The sequence below is a fragment of the Ascaphus truei genome, unplaced genomic scaffold (genome assembly GCF_040206685.1).
Source record: "Ascaphus truei isolate aAscTru1 unplaced genomic scaffold, aAscTru1.hap1 HAP1_SCAFFOLD_1211, whole genome shotgun sequence".
NCBI classification, from domain to species: Eukaryota; Metazoa; Chordata; class Amphibia; order Anura; family Ascaphidae; genus Ascaphus; species Ascaphus truei.
This window is the reverse complement of record NW_027454082.1, coordinates 66,469-86,699: the sequence shown is the minus strand read 5'-3', so window position 1 is coordinate 86,699 and position 20,231 is coordinate 66,469. Positions and strand designations below refer to the sequence as shown.

Genomic DNA, 20,231 nt, shown 5'->3' with positions numbered 1-20,231 from the left:
CAGCTTAATTAGCACGTGTGAGGCACATTAAAACGGAGCCTGCTTAATTAGCACGTGTGAGGCACATTAAAACGGAGCCAGCTTAATTAGCACGTGTGAGGCACATTAAAACGGAGCCTGCTTAATTAGCACATGTGAGGCACATTAATACGGAGCCTGCTTAATTAGCACATGTGAGGCACATTAAAACGGAGCCAGCTTAATTAGCACGTGTGAGGCACATTAAAACGGAGCCTGCTTAATTAGCACGTGTGAGGCACATTAAAACGGAGCCAGCTTAATTAGCACATGTGAGGCACATTAAAACGGAGCCTGCCTAAGTGTAAAAGCTGAATGTCATTAAGAGACACATCAAGGGGGTGATTGAGACAGCATCAAATATGGGATTTACCTAGCGTGTAACTACTGCTTTGCGTGACCGTCTGTGTATGCTGCTTCACATGACAGTCTCAGCGTGTGTGTAGATGCCATGCGTAACCGCGTGTGTGTAGGTGCTCCCACGCGTGGCGTTTGACGTGACACATGCCACTCTCCTGCAGGTGGTGACCGTGGGACAGGATTTCCGCTGCTGCGTTTGGGAGAAAGATCAGCTGTTCTCAGAGCTTCACTGGAACGAGAATCTGCCGGATATTCCGGATACTGCGTACAGATACCGCGCGTGCAGGTGAGAGCAGCGTATACTGTCAGGTACACAGATACCGCGCGTGCAGGTGAGAGCAGCGTATACTGTCAGGTACACAGATACCGCGCGTGCAGGTGAGAGCAGCGTATACTGTCAGGTACACAGATGCCGCGCGTGCAGGTGAGAGCAGCGTATACTGTCAGGTACACAGATACCGCGCGTGCAGGAGAGAGCAGCGTATACTGTCAGGTACACAGATACCGCGCGTGCAGGTGAGAGCAGCATATACTGTCAGGTACACAGATACCGCGCGTGCAGGTGAGAGCAGCGTATACTGTCAGGTACACAGATACCGCGCGTGCAGGTGAGAGCAGCGTATACTGTCAGGTACACAGATAACGCGCGTGCAGGTGAGAGCAGCGTATACTGTCAGGTACACAGATAACGCGCGTGCAGGTGAGAGCAGCGTATACTGTCAGGTACACAGATACCGTGCGTGCAGGTGAGAGCAGCGTATACTGTCAGGTACACAGATACCGCGCGTGCAGGTGAGAGCAGCGTATACTGTCAGGTACACAGATACCGCGCGTGCAGGTGAGAGCAGCGTATACTGTCAGGTACACAGATACCGCGCGTGCAGGTGAGAGCAGCGTATACTGTCGGGTACACAGATACCGCGCGTGCAGGTGAGAGCAGCGTATACTGTCAGGTACACAGATACCGCGCGTGCAGGTGAGAGCAGCGTATACTGTCAGGTACACAGATACCGCGCGTGCAGGCGAGAGCAGCGTATACTGTCAGGTACACAGATACCGCGCGTGCAGGCGAGAGCAGCGTATACTGTCAGGTACACAGATACCGCGCGTGCAGGTGAGAGCAGCGTATACTGTCAGGTACACAGATACCGCGCGTGCAGGCAAGAGCAGCGTATACTGTCAGGTACACAGATGCCGCGCGTGCAGGTGAGAGCAGCGTATACTGTCAGGTACACAGATACCGCGCGTGCAGGAGAGAGCAGCGTATACTGTCAGGTACACAGATACCTCGCGTGCAGGCGAGAGCAGCGTATACTGTCAGGTACACAGATACCGCGCGTGCAGGCGAGAGCAGCGTATACTGTCAGGTACACAGATACCGTGCGTGCAGGTGAGAGCAGCGTATACTGTCAGGTACACAGGGTGCAGGTGAGAGCAGCGTATACTGTCAGGTACACAGATACCGCGCGTGCAGGAGAGAGCAGCGTATACTGTCAGGTACACAGATACCGCGCGTGCAGGTGAGAGCAGCGTATACTGTCAGGTACACAGATACCGCGCGTGCAGGAGAGAGCAGCGTATACTGTCAGGTACGCAGATACCGCGCGTGCAGGTGAGAGCAGCGTATACTGTCAGGTACGCAGATACCGCGCGTGCAGGTGAGAGCAGCGTATACTGTCAGGTACACAGATACCGTGCAGGTGAGAGCAGCGTATACTGTCAGGTACACAAATACCGCCCGTGCAGGAGTGAGCAGCGTATACTGTCAGGTACACAGATACCGTGCGTGCAGGTGAGAGCAGCGTATACTGTCAGGTACGCAGATACCGCGCGTGCAGGTGAGAGCAGCGTATACTGTCAGGTACACAGATGCCGCGCGTGCAGGTGAGAGCAGCGTATACTGTCAGGTACACAGATACCGCGCGTGCAGGTGAGAGCAGCGTATACTGTCAGGTACACAGATACCGCGCGTGCTGGAGAGAGCAGCGTATACTGTCAGGTACACAGATACCGCACGTGCAGGTGAGAGCAGCGTATACTGTCAGGTACACAGATACCGCGCGTGCAGGTGAGAGCAGCGTATACTGTCAGGTACACAGATACCGCGCGTGCAGGTGAGAGCAGCGTATACTGTCAGGTACACAGATACCGCGCGTGCAGGTGAGAGCAGCGTATACTGTCAGGTACACAGATACCGCGCGTGCAGGTGAGAGCAGCGTATACTGTCAGGTACACAGATACCGCGCGTGCAGGTGAGAGCAGCGTATACTGTCAGGTACACAGATACCGCGCGTGCAGGTGAGAGCAGCGTATACTGTCAGGAACACAGATACCGCGCGTGCAGGTGAGAGCAGCGTATACTGTCAGGTACACAGATACCGCGCGTGCAGGTGAGAGCAGCGTATACTGTCAGGTACACAGATACCGCACGTGCAGGTGAGAGCAGCGTATACTGTCAGATACACAGATACCGCGCGTGCAGGTGAGAGCAGCGTATACTGTCAGGTACACAGATACCGCGCGTGCAGGTGAGAGCAGCGTATACTGTCAGATACACAGATACCGCGCGTGCAGGTGAGAGCAGCGTATACTGTCAGGTACACAGATACCGCACGTGCAGGTGAGAGCAGCGTATACTGTCAGATACACAGATACCGCGCGTGCAGGTGAGAGCAGCGTATACTGTCAGGTACACAGATACCGCGCGTGCAGGTGAGAGCAGCGTATACTGTCAGGTACACAGATACCGCGCGTGCAGGTGAGAGCAGCGTATACTGTCAGGTACACAGATACCGCGCAGGTGAGAGCAGCGTATACTGTCAGGTACACAGATACCGCGCGTGCAGGAGAGAGCAGCGTATACTGTCAGGTACGCAGATACCGCGCGTGCAGGTGAGAGCAGCGTATACTGTCAGGTACGCAGATACCGCGCGTGCAGGTGAGAGCAGCGTATACTGTCAGGTACGCAGATACCGCGCGTGCAGGTGAGAGCAGCGTATACTGTCAGGTACACAGATACCGTGCAGGTGAGAGCAGCGTATACTGTCAGGTACACAGATACCGTGCATGTGAGAGCAGCGTATACTGTCAGGTACACAGATACCGCGCGTGCAGGTGAGAGCAGCGTATACTGTCAGGTACACAGATACCGCGCGTGCAGGTGAGAGCAGCGTATACTGTCAGGTACACAGATACCGCGCGTGCAGGTGAGAGCAGCGTATACTGTCAGGTACACAAATACCGCCCGTGTAGGAGTGAGCAGCGTATACTGTCAGGTACACAGATACCGCGCGTGCAGGTGAGAGCAGCGTATACTGTCAGGTACACAGATACCGCGCGTGCAGGTGAGAGCAGCGTATACTGTCAGGTACACAGATACCGCACGTGCAGGTGAGAGCAGCGTATACTGTCAGATACACAGATACCGCGCGTGCAGGTGAGAGCAGCGTATACTGTCAGGTACACAGATACCGCGCGTGCAGGTGAGAGCAGCGTATACTGTCAGGTACACAAATACCGCCCGTGTAGGAGTGAGCAGCGTATACTGTCAGGTACACAGATACCGCGCGTGCAGGTGAGAGCAGCGTATACTGTCAGGTACACAGATACCGCGCGTGCAGGTGAGAGCAGCGTATACTGTCAGGTACACAGATACCGCACGTGCAGGTGAGAGCAGCGTATACTGTCAGGTACACAGATACCGTGCGTGCAGGTGAGAGCAGCGTATACTGTCAGGTACACAGATACCGCGCGTGCAGGAGAGAGCAGCGTATACTGTCAGGTACACAGATACCGTGCGTGCAGGTGAGAGCAGCGTATACTGTCAGATACACAGATACCGCGCGTGCAGGTGAGAGCAGCGTATACTGTCAGGTACACAGATACCGCGCGTGCAGGTGAGAGCAGCGTATACTGTCAGGTACACAGATACCGCGCGTGCAGGTGAGAGCAGCGTATACTGTCAGGTACACAGATACCGCGCGTGCAGGTGAGAGCAGCGTATACTGTCAGGTACACAGATACCGCGCAGGTGAGAGCAGCGTATACTGTCAGGTACACAAATACCGCCCGTGCAGGAGAGAGCAGCGTATACTGTCAGGTACACAGATACCGCGCGTGCAGGTGAGAGCAGCGTATACTGTCAGGTACACAGATACCGCGCGTGCAGGTGAGAGCAGCGTATACTGTCAGGTACACAGATACCGCGCGTGCAGGTGAGAGCAGCGTATACTGTCAGGTACACAGATACCGCTCGTGCAGGTGAGAGCAGCGTATACTGTCAGGTACACAGATACCGCGCGTGCAGGTGAGAGCAGCGTATACTGTCAGGTACACAGATACCGTGCGTGCAGGTGAGAGCAGCGTATACTGTCAGGTACACAGATACCGCACGTGCAGGTGAGAGCAGCGTATACTGTCAGGTACACAGATACCGCGCGTGCAGGTGAGAGCAGCGTATACTGTCAGGTACACAGATACCGCGCGTGCAGGTGAGAGCAGCGTATACTGTCAGGTACACATATACCGCGCGTGCAGGTGAGAGCAGCGTATACTGTCAGGTACACAGGGTGCAGGTGAGAGCAGCGTATACTGTCAGGTACACAGATACCGCGCGTGCAGGTGAGAGCAGCGTATACTGTCAGGTACACATATACCGCGCGTGCAGGTGAGAGCAGCGTATACTGTCAGGTACACAGGGTGCAGGTGAGAGCAGCGTATACTGTCAGGTACACAGATACCGCGCGTGCAGGCGAGAGCAGCGTATACTGTCAGGTACACAGATACCGCGCGTGCAGGTGAGAGCAGCGTATACTGTCAGGTACACAGATACCGCGCGTGCAGGTGAGAGCAGCGTATACTGTCAGGTACACAGATACCGCGCGTGCAGGTGAGAGCAGCGTATACTGTCAGGTACACAGATACCGCACGTGCAGGTGAGAGCAGCGTATACTGTCAGGTACACAGATACCGCGCGTGCAGGCGAGAGCAGCGTATACTGTCAGGTACACAGATACCGCGCGTGCAGGTGAGAGCAGCGTATACTGTCAGGTACACAGATACCGCGCGTGCAGGTGAGAGCAGCGTATACTGTCAGGTACACAGATACCGCGCGTGCAGGTGAGAGCAGCGTATACTGTCAGGTACACAGATACCGCGCGTGCAGGAGAGAGCAGCGTATACTGTCAGGTACACAGATACCGCGCGTGCAGGTGAGAGCAGCGTATACTGTCAGGTACACATATACCGCGCCTGCAGGAGAGAGCAGCGTATACTGTCAGGTACACAGATACCGCGCGTGCAGGTGAGAGCAGCGTATACTGTCAGGTACACAGATACCGCGCGTGCAGGTGAGAGCAGCGTATACTGTCAGGTACACAGATCCCGCGCGTGCAGGTGAGAGCAGCGTATACTGTCAGGTACACAGATACCGCGCGTGCAGGTGAGAGCAGCGTATACTGTCAGGTACACAGGGTGCAGGTGAGAGCAGCGTATACTGTCAGGTACACAGATACCGTGCATGCAGGTGAGAGCAGCGTATACTGTCAGGTACACAGATACCGCGCGTGCAGGAGAGAGCAGCGTATACTGTCAGGTACACAGGGTGCAGGTGAGAGCAGCGTATACTGTCAGGTACACAGATACCGCGCGTGCAGGTGAGAGCAGCGTATACTGTCAGGTACACAGATACCGCGCGTGCAGGTGAGAGCAGCGTATACTGTCAGGAACACAGATACCGCGCGTGCAGGTGAGAGCAGCGTATACTGTCAGGTACACAGATACCGCGCGTGCAGGTGAGAGCAGCGTATACTGTCAGGTACACAGATACCGCGCGTGCAGGAGAGAGCAGCGTATACTGTCAGGTACACAAGGTGCAGGTGAGAGCAGCGTATACTGTCAGGTACACAGATACCGCGCGTGCAGGTGAGAGCAGCGTATACTGTCAGGTACACAGATACCGCGCGTGCAGGTGAGAGCAGCGTATACTGTCAGGTACACAGATACCGCGCGTGCAGGTGAGAGCAGCGTATACTGTCAGGTACACAGATACCGTGCGTGCAGGTGAGAGCAGCGTATACTGTCAGGTACACAGATACCGCGCGTGCAGGTGAGAGCAGCGTATACTGTCAGGTACACAGATACCGCGCGTGCAGGTGAGAGCAGCGTATACTGTCAGGTACACAGATACCGCGCGTGCAGGTGAGAGCAGCGTATACTGTCAGGTACACAGATACCGCGCGTGCAGGTGAGAGCAGCGTATACTGTCAGGTACACATATACCGCGCGTGCAGGTGAGAGCAGCGTATACTGTCAGGTACACAGGGTGCAGGTGAGAGCAGCGTATACTGTCAGGTACACAGATACCGCGCGTGCAGGTGAGAGCAGCGTATACTGTCAGGTACACAGATACCGCGCGTGCAGGCGAGAGCAGCGTATACTGTCAGGTACACAGATACCGCGCGTGCAGGTGAGAGCAGCGTATACTGTCAGGTACACAGATACCGCGCGTGCAGGTGAGAGCAGCGTATACTGTCAGGTACACAGATACCGCGCGTGCAGGTGAGAGCAGCGTATACTGTCAGGTACACAGATACCGCGCGTGCAGGTGAGAGCAGCGTATACTGTCAGGTACACAGATACCGCGCGTGCAGGAGAGAGCAGCGTATACTGTCAGGTACACAGATACCGCGCGTGCAGGTGAGAGCAGCGTATACTGTCAGGTACACATATACCGCGCCTGCAGGAGAGAGCAGCGTATACTGTCAGGTACACAGATACCGCGCGTGCAGGTGAGAGCAGCGTATACTGTCAGGTACACAGATACCGCGCGTGCAGGTGAGAGCAGCGTATACTGTCAGGTACACAGATCCCGCGCGTGCAGGTGAGAGCAGCGTATACTGTCAGGTACACAGATACCGCGCGTGCAGGTGAGAGCAGCGTATACTGTCAGGTACACAGGGTGCAGGTGAGAGCAGCGTATACTGTCAGGTACACAGATATCGTGCATGCAGGTGAGAGCAGCGTATACTGTCAGGTACACAGATACCGCGCGTGCAGGAGAGAGCAGCGTATACTGTCAGGTACACAGGGTGCAGGTGAGAGCAGCGTATACTGTCAGGTACACAGATACCGCGCGTGCAGGTGAGAGCAGCGTATACTGTCAGGTACACAGATACCGCGCGTGCAGGTGAGAGCAGCGTATACTGTCAGGAACACAGATACCGCGCGTGCAGGTGAGAGCAGCGTATACTGTCAGGTACACAGATACCGCGCGTGCAGGTGAGAGCAGCGTATACTGTCAGGTACACAGATACCGCGCGTGCAGGAGAGAGCAGCGTATACTGTCAGGTACACAGGGTGCAGGTGAGAGCAGCGTATACTGTCAGGTACACAGATACCGCGCGTGCAGGTGAGAGCAGCGTATACTGTCAGGTACACAGATACCGCGCGTGCAGGTGAGAGCAGCGTATACTGTCAGGTACACAGATACCGCGCGTGCAGGTGAGAGCAGCGTATACTGTCAGGTACACAAATACCGCGCGTGCAGGTGAGAGCAGCGTATACTGTCAGGTACGCAGATACCGCGCGTGCAGGCGAGAGCAGCGTATACTGTCAGGTACACAGATACCGCGCGTGCAGGCGAGAGCAGCGTATACTGTCAGGTACACATATACCGCGCCTGCAGGAGAGAGCAGCGTATACTGTCAGGTACACAGATACCGCGCGTGCAGGTGAGAGCAGCGTATACTGTCAGGTACACAGATACCGCGCGTGCAGGTGAGAGCAGCGTATACTGTCAGGTACACAGATACCGCGCGTGCAGGTGAGAGCAGCGTATACTGTCAGGTACACAGATACCGCGCGTGCAGGTGAGAGCAGCGTATACTGTCAGGTACACAGGGTGCAGGTGAGAGCAGCGTATACTGTCAGGTACACAGATACCGCGCGTGCAGGTGAGAGCAGCGTATACTGTCAGGTACACAGATACCGCGCGTGCAGGAGAGAGCAGCGTATACTGTCAGGTACACAGGGTGCAGGTGAGAGCAGCGTATACTGTCAGGTACACAGATACCGCGCGTGCAGGTGAGAGCAGCGTATACTGTCAGGTACACAGATACCGCGCGTGCAGGTGAGAGCAGCGTATACTGTCAGGTACACAGATACCGCGCGTGCAGGTGAGAGCAGCGTATACTGTCAGGTACACAGATACCGCACGTGCAGGTGAGAGCAGCGTATACTGTCAGGAACACAGATACCGCGCGTGCAGGTGAGAGCAGCGTATACTGTCAGGTACACAGATACCGCGCGTGCAGGTGAGAGCAGCGTATACTGTCAGGTACACAGATACCGCGCGTGCAGGTGAGAGCAGCGTATACTGTCAGGTACACAGATACCGCGCGTGCAGGTGAGAGCAGCGTATACTGTCAGGAACACAGATACCGCGCGTGCAGGTGAGAGCAGCGTATACTGTCAGGTACACAGATACCGCGCGTGCAGGTGAGAGCAGCGTATACTGTCAGGTACACAGATACCGCGCGTGCAGGTGAGAGCAGCGTATACTGTCAGGTACACAGATACCGCGCGTGCAGGTGAGAGCAGCGTATACTGTCAGGTACACAGGGTGCAGGTGAGAGCAGCGTATACTGTCAGGTACACAGATACCGTGCATGCAGGTGAGAGCAGCGTATACTGTCAGGTACACAGATACCGCGCGTGCAGGAGAGAGCAGCGTATACTGTCAGGTACACAGGGTGCAGGTGAGAGCAGCGTATACTGTCAGGTACACAGATACCGCGCGTGCAGGTGAGAGCAGCGTATACTGTCAGGTACACAGATACCGCGCGTGCAGGTGAGAGCAGCGTATACTGTCAGGAACACAGATACCGCGCGTGCAGGTGAGAGCAGCGTATACTGTCAGGTACACAGATACCGCGCGTGCAGGAGAGAGCAGCGTATACTGTCAGGTACACAGGGTGCAGGTGAGAGCAGCGTATACTGTCAGGTACACAGATACCGCGCGTGCAGGTGAGAGCAGCGTATACTGTCAGGTACACAGATACCGCGCGTGCAGGTGAGAGCAGCGTGTACTGTCAGGTACACAGATACCGCGCGTGCAGGTGAGAGCAGCGTATACTGTCAGGTACACAGATACCGCGCGTGCAGGTGAGAGCAGCGTATACTGTCAGGAACACAGATACCGCGCGTGCAGGTGAGAGCAGCGTATACTGTCAGGTACACAGATACCGCGCGTGCAGGTGAGAGCAGCGTATACTGTCAGGTACACAGATACCGCGCGTGCAGGTGAGAGCAGCGTATACTGTCAGGTACACAGATACCGCGCGTGCAGGTGAGAGCAGCGTATACTGTCAGGAACACAGATACCGCGCGTGCAGGTGAGAGCAGCGTATACTGTCAGGTACACAGATACCGCGCGTGCAGGTGAGAGCAGCGTATACTGTCAGGTACACAGATACCGCGCGTGCAGGTGAGAGCCGCGTATACTGTCAGGTACATAGGGTGCAGGTGAGAGCAGCGTATACTGTCAGGTACACAGATACCGCGCGTGCAGGTGAGAGCAGCGTATACTGTCAGGTACACAGATACCGCGCGTGCAGGTGAGAGCAGCGTATACTGTCAGGTACACAGATACCGCGCGTGCAGGTGAGAGCAGCGTATACTGTCAGGTACACAGATACCGCGCGTGCAGGTGAGAGCAGCGTATACTGTCAGGTACACAGATACCGCGCGTGCAGGTGAGAGCAGCGTATACTGTCAGGTACACAGATACCGCCCGTGCAGGAGAGAGCAGCGTATACTGTCAGGTACACAGATACCGCGCGTGCAGGTGAGAGCAGCGTATACTGTCAGGTACACAGATACCGCGCGTGCAGGTGAGAGCAGCGTATAGTGTCAGGTACACAGATACCGCGCGTGCAGGTGAGAGCAGCGTATACTGTCAGGTACACAGATACCGCGCGTGCAGGTGAGAGCAGCGTATACTGTCAGGTACACAGATACCGCGCGTGCAGGCGAGAGCAGCGTATACTGTCAGGTACACAGATACCGCCCGTGCAGGAGAGAGCAGCGTATACTGTCAGGTACACAGATACCGCGCGTGCAGGCGAGAGCAGCGTATACTGTCAGGTTCGCGGCGCTCTTTCACGCGGTGACCCCCCCCACCCCCCCGGCTGCAGGTTCGGGAAGGTGCCGGATCAGAAGGCCGCCCTCTGTCTTTACACCGTTCAGATCCCGTATAAAAGGGAGCGTCGCCCCCCTCCCTGCTACATCACAAAGTGGGACGGGCTCAGCTTCCTGCCCCTGCTCACCCAACCGTGCGGCAAAGAGGTCATCTCCTGTCTGACCGTCAGGTACGTCCTCGGGGGCCCACATGGGCAGATATCTAATCCAGAGCACGTATTGGGGTAATCCTCCCTCTGTGGGGTCCTGGGGGAGGGGTGCTGTGTATGGGATCGGGGGGCTGTGTATGGGATCGGGCTGTGTGGGATGGGGGTGCTGTGGGTGGGATGTGGGTGCTGTGTGGGATCGGGGTGCTGTGGGTGGGATGTGGGTGCTGTGTATGGGATCGGGGGGCTGTGTATGGGATCGGGGGACTATGGGTGGGATGGGCTGTGTGGGGGATCGGGCTGTGTGGGATGGGGGTGCTGTGGGTGGGATCGGGGTGCTGTGGGTGGGATGTGGGTGCTGTGTATGGGATCGGGGGGCTGTGTATGGGATCGGGGGACTGTGGGTGGGATGGGCTGTGTGGGGGATCGGGCTGTGTGGGATGGGGGTGCTGTGGGTGGGATCGGGGGGCTGTGTATGGGATCGGGGTGCTATGGGAGGGATGGGCTGTGTGGGATCGGGGTGCTGTGGGTGGGATGTGGGTGCTGTGTGGGATCGGGGTGCTGTGGGTGGGATGTGGGTGCTGTGTATGGGATCGGGGGGCTGTGTATGGGATCGGGGGACTGTGGGTGGGATGGGCTGTGTGGGGGATCGGGCTGTGTGGGATGGGGGTGCTGTGGGTGGGATCGGGGGGCTGTGTATGGGATCGGGGTGCTATGGGAGGGATGGGCTGTGTGGGATCGGGGGGCTGTGGGTGGGATCGGGGTGCTGTGGGAGGGATGGGCTGTGTGTGGGATGGGGGTGCTGTATGTGGGATGGGGGGGCTGTGGGTGGGATGGGCTGTGGGTGGGATCGGGGTGCTGTGGGTGGGATGGGGGGGCTGTGGGTGGGATGGGCTGTGGGTGGGATGGGGGTGCTGTGGGTGGGATGGGGGTGCTGTGGGTGGGATGGGGGTGCTGTGGGTGGGATGGGGGTGCTGTGGGTGGGATGGGGGTGCTGTGGGTGGGATGGGGGTGCTGTGTGTGGGATGGGGGTGCTGTGTGTGGGATGGGGGTGCTGTGTGTGGGATGGGGGTGCTGTGTGTGGGATGGGGGTGCTGTGTGTGGGATGGGGGTGCTGTGGGTGGGATGGGGGTGCTGTGGGTGGGATGGGGGTGCTGTGGGTGGGATCGGGGTGCTGTGGGAGGGATGGGCTGTGTGTGGGATCGGGGTGCTGTGTGGGATGGGGGTGCTGTGGGTGGGATGGGCTGTGGGTGGGATGGGGGTGCTGTGTTTGGGATGGGGGTGCTGTGTTTGGGATGGGGGTGCTGTGGTTGGGATGGGGCTGCTGTGTTTGGGATGGGGGTGCTGTGTGTGGGATGGGGGTGCTGTGGGAGGGATGGGCTGTGGGAGGGATGGGCTGTGTGGGATCGGGGGGCTGTGTGTGGGATCGGGGGGCTGTGTGTTGGATGGGGGTGCTGTGTGTGGGATGGGGGTGCTGTGGGTGGGATCGGGGTGCTGTGGGTGGGATCGGGGTGCTGTGGGTTGGATGGGCTGTGGGTGGGATGGGCTGTGGGTGGGATGGGGGTGCTGTGTTTGGGATGGGGGTGCTGTGTTTGGGATGGGGGTACTGTGTTTGGGATGGGGGTGCTGTGTTTGGGATGGGGGTGCTGTGTTTGGGATGGGGGTGCTGTGTTTGGGATGGGGGTGCTGTGTTTGGGATGGGGGTGCTGTGTGTGGGATGGGGGTGCTGTGGGAGGGATGTGCTGTGGGAGGGATGGGCTGTGTGGGATCGGGGGGCTGTGTGTGGGATCGGGGGGCTGTGTGTGGGATGGGGGTGCTGTGGGTGGGATGGGGGGGCTGTGGGTGGGATGGGGGTGCTGTGGGTGGGATGGGGGTGCTGTGGGTGGGATGGGGGTGCTGCGGGTGGGATGGGGGTGCTGCGGGTGGGATGGGGGTCCTGCGGGTGGGATGGGGGTGCTGCGGGTGGGATGGGGGTGCTGCGGGTGGGATGGGGGGGCTGCGGGTGGGATGGGGGTGCTGCGGGTGGGATGGGGGTCCTGCGGGTGGGATGGGGGTGCTGCGGGTGGGATGGGGGTGCTGCGGTTGGGATGGGGGGGCTGCGGGTGGGATGGGGGGGCTGCGGGTGGGATGGGGGGGCTGCGGGTGGGATGGGGGGGCTGCGGGTGGGATGGGGGGGCTGCGGGTGGGGAGGGGGGCGCTGCGGGTGGGAGGGGGGGGGCTGCGGGTGGGGAGGGGGGCGCTGCGGGTGGGAGGGGGGGGGCTGCGGGTGGGAGGGGGGGGCTGCGGGTGGGAGGGGGGTCCTGCGGGTGGGATGGGGGGGCTGCGGGTGGGATGGGGGTGCTGTGGGTGGGATGGGGGGTGCTGTGGGTGGGATGGGGGTGCTGTGGGTGGGATGGGGGTGCTGTGGGTGGGATGGGGGTGCTGTGGGTGGGATGGGGGTGCTGTGGGTGGGATGGGGGTGCTGTGGGTGGGATGGGGGTGCTGTGAGTGGGATGGGGGTAGGGTGAGGGGGGCTGTGGGTGGGATGGGGGTGGGGTGAGGGGGGCTGTGGGTGGGATGGGGGTGGGGTGAGGGGGGCTGTGTGTGGGATGTGGGTGGGGTGAGGGGTGCTGTTGGTGGGGTGAGGGGTTCTGTGGGGGTGCTGTGGGTGGGATGGGGGTGGGGTGAGGGGGGCTGTGGGTGGGATGGGGGTGGGGTGAGGGGGGCTGTGTGTGGGATGTGGGTGGGGTGAGGGGTGCTGTTGGTGGGGTGAGGGGTTCTGTGGGGGTGCTGTGGGTGGGATGGGGGTGGGGTGAGGGGGGCTGTGGGTGGGATGGGGGTGGGGTGAGGGGGGCTGTGGGTGGGATGGGGGTGGGGTGAGGGGGGCTGTGGGTGGGATGGGGGTGGGGTGAGGGGGGCTGTGTGTGGGATGTGGGTGGGGTGAGGGGGGCTGTGTGTGGGATGTGGGTGGGGTGAGGGGGGCTGTGGGTGGGGTGAGGGGGGCTGTGTGTGGGATGTGGGTGGGGTGAGGGGGGCTGTGGGTGGGATGGGGGTGGGGTGAGGGGGGCTGTGTGTGGGATGTGGGTGGGGTGAGGGGTGCTGTTGGTGGGGTGAGGGGTTCTGTGGGGGTGCTGTGGGTGGGGTGAGGGGGGCTGTGGGTGGGGTGAGGGGTTCTGTGGGGGTGCTGTGGGTGGGATGGGGGTGGGGTGAGGGGGGCTGTGGGTGGGATGGGGGTGGGGTGAGGGGGGCTGTGGGTGGGATGGGGGTGGGGTGAGGGGGGCTGTGTGTGGGATGTGGGTGGGGTGAGGGGGGCTGTGTGTGGGATGTGGGTGGGGTGAGGGGGGCTGTGGGTGGGGTGAGGGGTTCTGTGGGGGTGCTGTGGGTGGGATGGGGGTGGGGTGAGGGGGGCTGTGGGTGGGGTGAGGGGGGCTGTGGGTGGGGTGAGGGGGGCTGTGGGTGGGATGGGGGTGCTGTGGGTGGGATGGGGGTGGGGTGAGGGGGGCTGTGTGTGGGATGTGGGTGGGGTGAGGGTGGGGTGAGGGGGGCTGTGGGTGGGATCGGGTGCTGTGGTGGGAGGGGCTGTGAGGTGGGTGAGGGTGGCTGGGGTGGGAGCGGGGGGCTGTGGGTGGGATCGGGGTGCTGTGGGTGGGAGGGCGTGGGTGAGGATGTGGGTGGGGTGAGGGTGCTGTGTGTGGGATGGGGGTGCTGTGGGTGGGCATGGGGGGGCTGTGGGTCTGGGATGGGGGATGCTGTGGGTGGGATGGGGGTGCTGTGGTGGGTGGGATGGGGGTGCTGCGGGTGGGATGGGGGTGCTGCGGGTGGGATGGGGGTCCTGCGGGTGGGATGGGGGTGCTGCGGGTGGGATGGGGGTGCTGCGGGTGGGATGGGGGGGCTGCGGGTGGGATGGGGGTGCTGCGGGTGGGATGGGGGTCCTGCGGGTGGGATGGGGGTGCTGCGGGTGGGATGGGGGTGCTGCGGTTGGATGGGGGGGCTGCGGGTGGGATGGGGGGGCTGCGGGTGGGATGGGGGCTGCGGGTGGGATGGGGGGCTGCGGGTGGGGAGGGGGGCGCTGCGGGTGGGAGGGGGGGGGCTGCGGGTGGGGAGGGGGGCGCTGCGGGTGGGAGGGGGGGGGCTGCGGGTGGGAGGGGGGGGCTGCGGGTGGGAGGGGGGTCCTGCGGGTGGGATGGGGGGGCTGCGGGTGGGATGGGGGTGCTGTGGGTGGGATGGGGGGTGCTGTGGGTGGGATGGGGGTGCTGTGGGTGGGATGGGGGTGCTGTGGGTGGGATGGGGGTGCTGTGGGTGGGATGGGGGTGCTGTGGGTGGGATGGGGGTGCTGTGGGTGGGATGGGGGTGCTGTGAGTGGGATGGGGGTAGGGTGAGGGGGGCTGTGGGTGGGATGGGGGTGGGGTGAGGGGGGCTGTGGGTGGGATGGGGGTGGGGTGAGGGGGGCTGTGTGTGGGATGTGGGTGGGGTGAGGGGTGCTGTTGGTGGGGTGAGGGGTTCTGTGGGGGTGCTGTGGGTGGGATGGGGTGGGGTGAGGGGGGCTGTGGGTGGGATGGGGGTGGGGTGAGGGGGGCTGTGTGTGGGATGTGGGTGGGGTGAGGGGTGCTGTTGGTGGGGTGAGGGGTTCTGTGGGGTGCTGTGGGTGGGATGGGGGTGGGGTGAGGGGGGCTGTGGGTGGGATGGGGGTGGGGTGAGGGGGGCTGTGGGTGGGATGGGGGTGGGGTGAGGGGGGCTGTGTGTGGGATGGGGGTGGGGTGAGGGGGGCTGTGTGTGGGATGTGGGTGGGGTGAGGGGGGCTGTGTGTGGGATGTGGGTGGGGTGAGGGGGCTGTGGTGGGGTGAGGGGTTCTGTGGGGTGCTGTGGGTGGGATGGGGGTGGGGTGAGGGGGGCTGTGGGTGGGGTGAGGGGGGCTGTGGGTGGGGTGAGGGGGGCTGTGGGTGGGATGGGGGGTGCTGTGGGTGGGATGGGGGTGGGGTGAGGGGGGGCTGTGTGTGGGATGTGGGTGGGGTGAGGGGTGCTGTTGGTGGGGTGAGGGGTTCTGTGGGTGGGATGGGGGTGGGGTGAGGGGGGCTGTGGGTGGGTGAGGGGGGCTGTGTGTGGATGGGGGTGGGGTGAGGGGGGCTGTGGGTGGGGTGAGGGGGGCTGTGGGTGGATGGGGGTGCTGTGGGTGGGATGGGGGTGGGGTGAGGGGGGCTGTGTGTGGGATGTGGGTGGGGTGAGGGGTGCTGTTGGTGGGGTGAGGGGTTCTGTGGGTGGGATGGGGGTGGGGTGAGGGGGGGCTGTGGGTGGGATGGGGGTGGGGTGAGGGGGGCTGTGGGTGGGATGGGGGTGGGGTGAGGGGTTCTGTGGGTGGGATGGGGGTGGGGTGAGGGGGGCTGTGGGTGGGGTGAGGGGGCTGTGGGTGGGATGGGGGTGGGGTGAGGGGGGCTGTGGGTGGGGTGAGGGGGGCTGTGGGTGGGATGGGGGTGCTGTGGGTGGGATGGGGGTGGGGTGAGGGGGGCTGTGTGTGGGATGTGGGTGGGGTGAGGGGTGCTGTTGGTGGGATGGGGGTGCTGTGGGTGGGATGGGGGTGGGTGAGGGGGGCTGTGGGTGGGATGGGGGTGGGGTGAGGGGGGCTGTGGGTGGGATGGGGGTGGGGTGAGGGGGGCTGTGGGTGGGATGGGGGTGGGGTGAGGGGGGCTGTGGGTGGGGTGAGGGGGGCTGTTGGTGGGGTGAGGGGTTCTGTGGGGGTGCTGTGGGTGGGATGGGGGTGGGGTGAGGGGGGCTGTGGGTGGGGTGAGGGGGGCTGTGGGTGGGGTGAGGGGGGCTGTGGGTGGGATGGGGGTGCTGTGGGTGGGATGGGGGTGGGGTGAGGGGGGCTGTGGGTGGATCGGGGTGCTGTGGGTGGGACGGGCTGTGTGTGGGATGGGGGTGGGGTGAGGGGGGCTGTGTGTGGGATGTGGGTGGGGTGAGGGGGGATGTGGGTGGGGTGAGGGGGGCTGTGGGTGGGGTGAGGGGGGCTGTGGGTAGGGGATGGGGGTGCTGTGGGTGGGATGGGGGTGGGGTGAGGGGGGCTGTGGGTGGGATCGGGGTGCTGTGGGTGGGATGGGGGTGGGGTGAGGGGGCTGTGGGTGGGATCGGGGTGCTGTGGGTGGGACGGGCTGTGTGTGGATGTGGGTGGGATGGGGGTGGGTGAGGGGGGCTGTGGGTGGGATCGGGTGCTGTGGGTGGGACGGGCTGTGTGTGGGATGTGGGTGGGGTGAGGGGGGCTGTGTGTGGGATGGGGGTGCTGTGGGTGGGATGGGGGGGCTGTGGGTGGGATGGGGGTGCTGTGGGTGGGATGGGGGTGCTGTGGGTGGGATGGGGGTGCTGCGGGTGGGATGGGGGTGCTGCGGGTGGGATGGGGGGTCCTGCGGGTGGGATGGGGGTGCTGCGGGTGGGATGGGGGTGCTGCGGGTGGGATGGGGGGGCTGCGGGTGGGATGGGGGTGCTGCGGGTGGGATGGGGGTCCTGCGGGTGGGATGGGGGTGCTGCGGGTGGATGGGGGTGCTGCGGTTGGGATGGGGGGGCTGCGGGTGGGATGGGGGGGCTGCGGGTGGGATGGGGGGGCTGCGGGTGGGATGGGGGGGCTGCGGGTGGGATGGGGGGGCTGCGGGTGGGGAGGGGGGCGCTGCGGGTGGGAGGGGGGGGGCTGCGGGTGGGGAGGGGGGCGCTGCGGGTGGGAGGGGGGGGGCTGCGGGTGGGAGGGGGGGGCTGCGGGTGGGAGGGGGGTCCTGCGGGTGGGATGGGGGGCTGCGGTGGGATGGGGGTGCTGTGGGTGGGATGGGGGGTGCTGTGGGTGGGATGGGGGTGCTGTGGGTGGGATGGGGGTGCTGTGGGTGGGATGGGGGTGCTGTGGGTGGGATGGGGGTGCTGTGGGTGGGATGGGGGTGCTGTGGGTGGGATGGGGGTGCTGTGAGTGGGATGGGGGTAGGGTGAGGGGGGCTGTGGGTGGGATGGGGGTGGGGTGAGGGGGGCTGTGGGTGGGATGGGGGTGGGGTGAGGGGGCTGTGTGTGGGATGTGGGTGGGGTGAGGGGTGCTGTTGGTGGGGTGAGGGGTTCTGTGGGGGTGCTTGTGGGTGGGATGGGGGTGGGGTGAGGGGGGCTGTGGGTGGGATGGGGGTGGGGTGAGGGGGGCTGTGTGTGGGATGTGGGTGGGGTGAGGGGTGCTGTTGGTGGGGTGAGGGGTTCTGTGGGGGTGCTGTGGGTGGGATGGGGGTGGGGTGAGGGGGGCTGTGGGTGGGATGGGGGTGGGGTGAGGGGGCTGTGGGTGGGATGGGGGTGGGGTGAGGGGGGCTGTGTGTGGGATGTGGGTGGGGTGAGGGGGGCTGTGTGTGGGATTTGGGTGGGGTGAGGGGGGCTGTGGGTGGGGTGAGGGGTTCTGTGGGGGTTGCTGTGGGTGGGATGGGGGTGGGGTGAGGGGGGCTGTGGGTGGGGTGAGGGGGGCTGTGGGTGGGGTGAGGGGGGCTGTGGGTGGGATGGGGGTGCTGTGGGTGGGATGGGGTGGGGGTGAGGGGGGCTGTGTGTGGGATGTGGGTGGGGTGAGGGGTGCTGTTGGTGGGGTGAGGGGTTCTGTGGGTGGGATGGGGGTGGGGTGAGGGGGGCTGTGGGTGGGGTGAGGGGGGCTGTGGGTGGGATGGGGGTGGGGTGAGGGGGGCTGTGGGTGGGGGTGAGGGGGGCTGTGGGTGGGATGGGGGTGCTGTGGGTGGGATGGGGGTGGGGTGAGGGGGGCTGTGTGTGGGATGTGGGTGGGGTGAGGGGTGCTGTTGGTGGGGTGAGGGGTTCTGTGGGTGGGATGGGGGTGGGGTGAGGGGGGCTGTGGGTGGGATGGGGGTGGGGTGAGGGGGGCTGTGGGTGGGATGGGGGTGGGGTGAGGGGTTCTGTGGGTGGGATGGGGGTGGGGTGAGGGGGGCTGTGGGTGGGGTGAGGGGGGCTGTGGGTGGGATGGGGGTGGGGTGAGGGGGGCTGTGGGTGGGGTGAGGGGGGCTGTGGGTGGGATGGGGGTGCTGTGGGTGGGATGGGGGTGGGTGAGGGGGGCTGTGTGTGGGATGTGGGTGGGGTGAGGGGTGCTGTTGTGGGATGGGGTGCTGTGGGTGGGATGGGGGGTGGGGTGAGGGGGGCTGTGGGTGGATGGGGTGGGTGCGGGGGGCTGAGGGGTGGGGGCTGGGGGGTGGGGTGGGTGGGGGGGCTGGGGGTGGGGGTGGGGAGGGGGGCTGTGGTGGGATGGGGGTGGGGTGAGGGGGCTGTGGGTGGGATGGGGTGGGGTGAGGGGCTGTGGGTGGGTGAGGGGTGCTGTGGGGGGTGGGGCTGTGGGTGGGATGGGGGTGGGGTGAGGGGGCTGTGGGTGGGGTGAGGGGGGCTGTGGTGGGGTGAGGGGGGCTGTGGGTGGGATGGGGGTGCTGTGGGTGGGATGGGGGTGGGGTGAGGGGGGCTGTGGGTGGGATCGGGGTGCTGTGGGTGGGACGGGCTGTGTGTGGGATGTGGGTGGGGTGAGGGGGGCTGTTGGTGGGGTGAGGGTTCTGTGGGGGTGCTGTGGGTGGGATGGGGTGGGGTGAGGGGGGCTGTGGGTGGGATGGGGGTGGGGTGAGGGGGGCTGTGGGTGGGATGGGGGTGGGGTGAGGGGGGCTGTGGGTGGGATGGGGGTGGGGTGAGGGGGGCTGTGTGTGGGATGTGGGTGGGGTGAGGGGTGCTGTTGGTGGGGTGAGGGGTTCTGTGGGGGTGCTGTGGGTGGGATGGGGGTGGGGTGAGGGGGGCTGTGGGTGGGGTGAGGGGGGCTGTGGGTGGGGTGAGGGGGGCTGTGGGTGGGATGGGGGTGCTGTGGGTGGGATGGGGGTGGGGTGAGGGGGGCTGTGGGTGGGATCGGGGTGCTGTGGGTGGGACGGGCTGTGTGTGGGATCGGGGTGCTGTGGGTGGGATGGGGGTGGGGTGAGGGGGGCTGTGTGTGGGATGTGGGTGGGGTGAGGGGGGATGTGGGTGGGGTGAGGGGGGCTGTGGGTGGGGTGAGGGGGGCTGTGGGTGGGATGGGGGTGCTGTGGGTGGGATGGGGGTGGGGTGAGGGGGGCTGTGGGTGGGATCGGGGTGCTGTGGGTGGGACGGGCTGTGTGTGGGATGTGGGTGGGGTGAGGGGGGCTGTTGGTGGGGTGAGGGGTTCTGTGGGGGTGCTGTGGGTGGGATGGGGGGTGGGGTGAGGGGGGCTGTGGGTGGGATGGGGGTGGGGTGAGGGGGGCTGTGGGTGGGATGGGGGTGGGGTGAGGGGGGCTGTGGGTGGGATGGGGGTGGGGTGAGGGGGGCTGTGTGTGGGATGTGGGTGGGGTGAGGGGTGCTGTTGGTGGGGTGAGGGGTTCTGTGGGGGTGCTGTGGGTGGGATGGGGGTGGGGTGAGGGGGGCTGTGGGTGGGGTGAGGGGGGCTGTGGGTGGGGTGAGGGGGGGCTGTGGGTGGGATGGGGGTGCTGTGGGTGGGATGGGGGTGGGGTGAGGGGGGCTGTGGGTGGGATCGGGGTGCTGTGGGTG

General features: G+C 63.2%; 1 protein-coding gene and 2 long non-coding RNA genes across 3 annotated transcripts in view; all 3 read left to right on the top strand.

The window, feature by feature from the left end:
• Window positions 1-491: 491 nt before the first annotated feature.
• LOC142475397 (guanine nucleotide-exchange factor SEC12-like) overlaps window positions 492-20,231 on the top strand; it is a gene marked incomplete at its 5' end in the record, with an annotated part of 30,839 nt that continues 11,099 nt past the window's right edge. The window contains 2 exons of the mRNA XM_075581312.1: window positions 492-664; window positions 10,572-10,791. Coding sequence (XP_075437427.1) covers window positions 492-664; window positions 10,572-10,791 — 393 coding nt within the window. The remainder of the gene's footprint in view (window positions 665-10,571; window positions 10,792-20,231) is intronic.
• LOC142475398 (uncharacterized) lies at window positions 5,277-8,493 on the top strand. Its single transcript, XR_012790918.1, has 4 exons — window positions 5,277-6,147; window positions 6,692-6,844; window positions 7,029-7,725; window positions 8,086-8,493. It is a non-coding gene; the product is annotated as an uncharacterized LOC142475398 (long non-coding RNA).
• On the top strand, window positions 8,586-10,529 carry LOC142475399 (uncharacterized). Its single transcript, XR_012790919.1, has 3 exons — window positions 8,586-9,341; window positions 10,200-10,429; window positions 10,476-10,529. It is a non-coding gene; the product is annotated as an uncharacterized LOC142475399 (long non-coding RNA).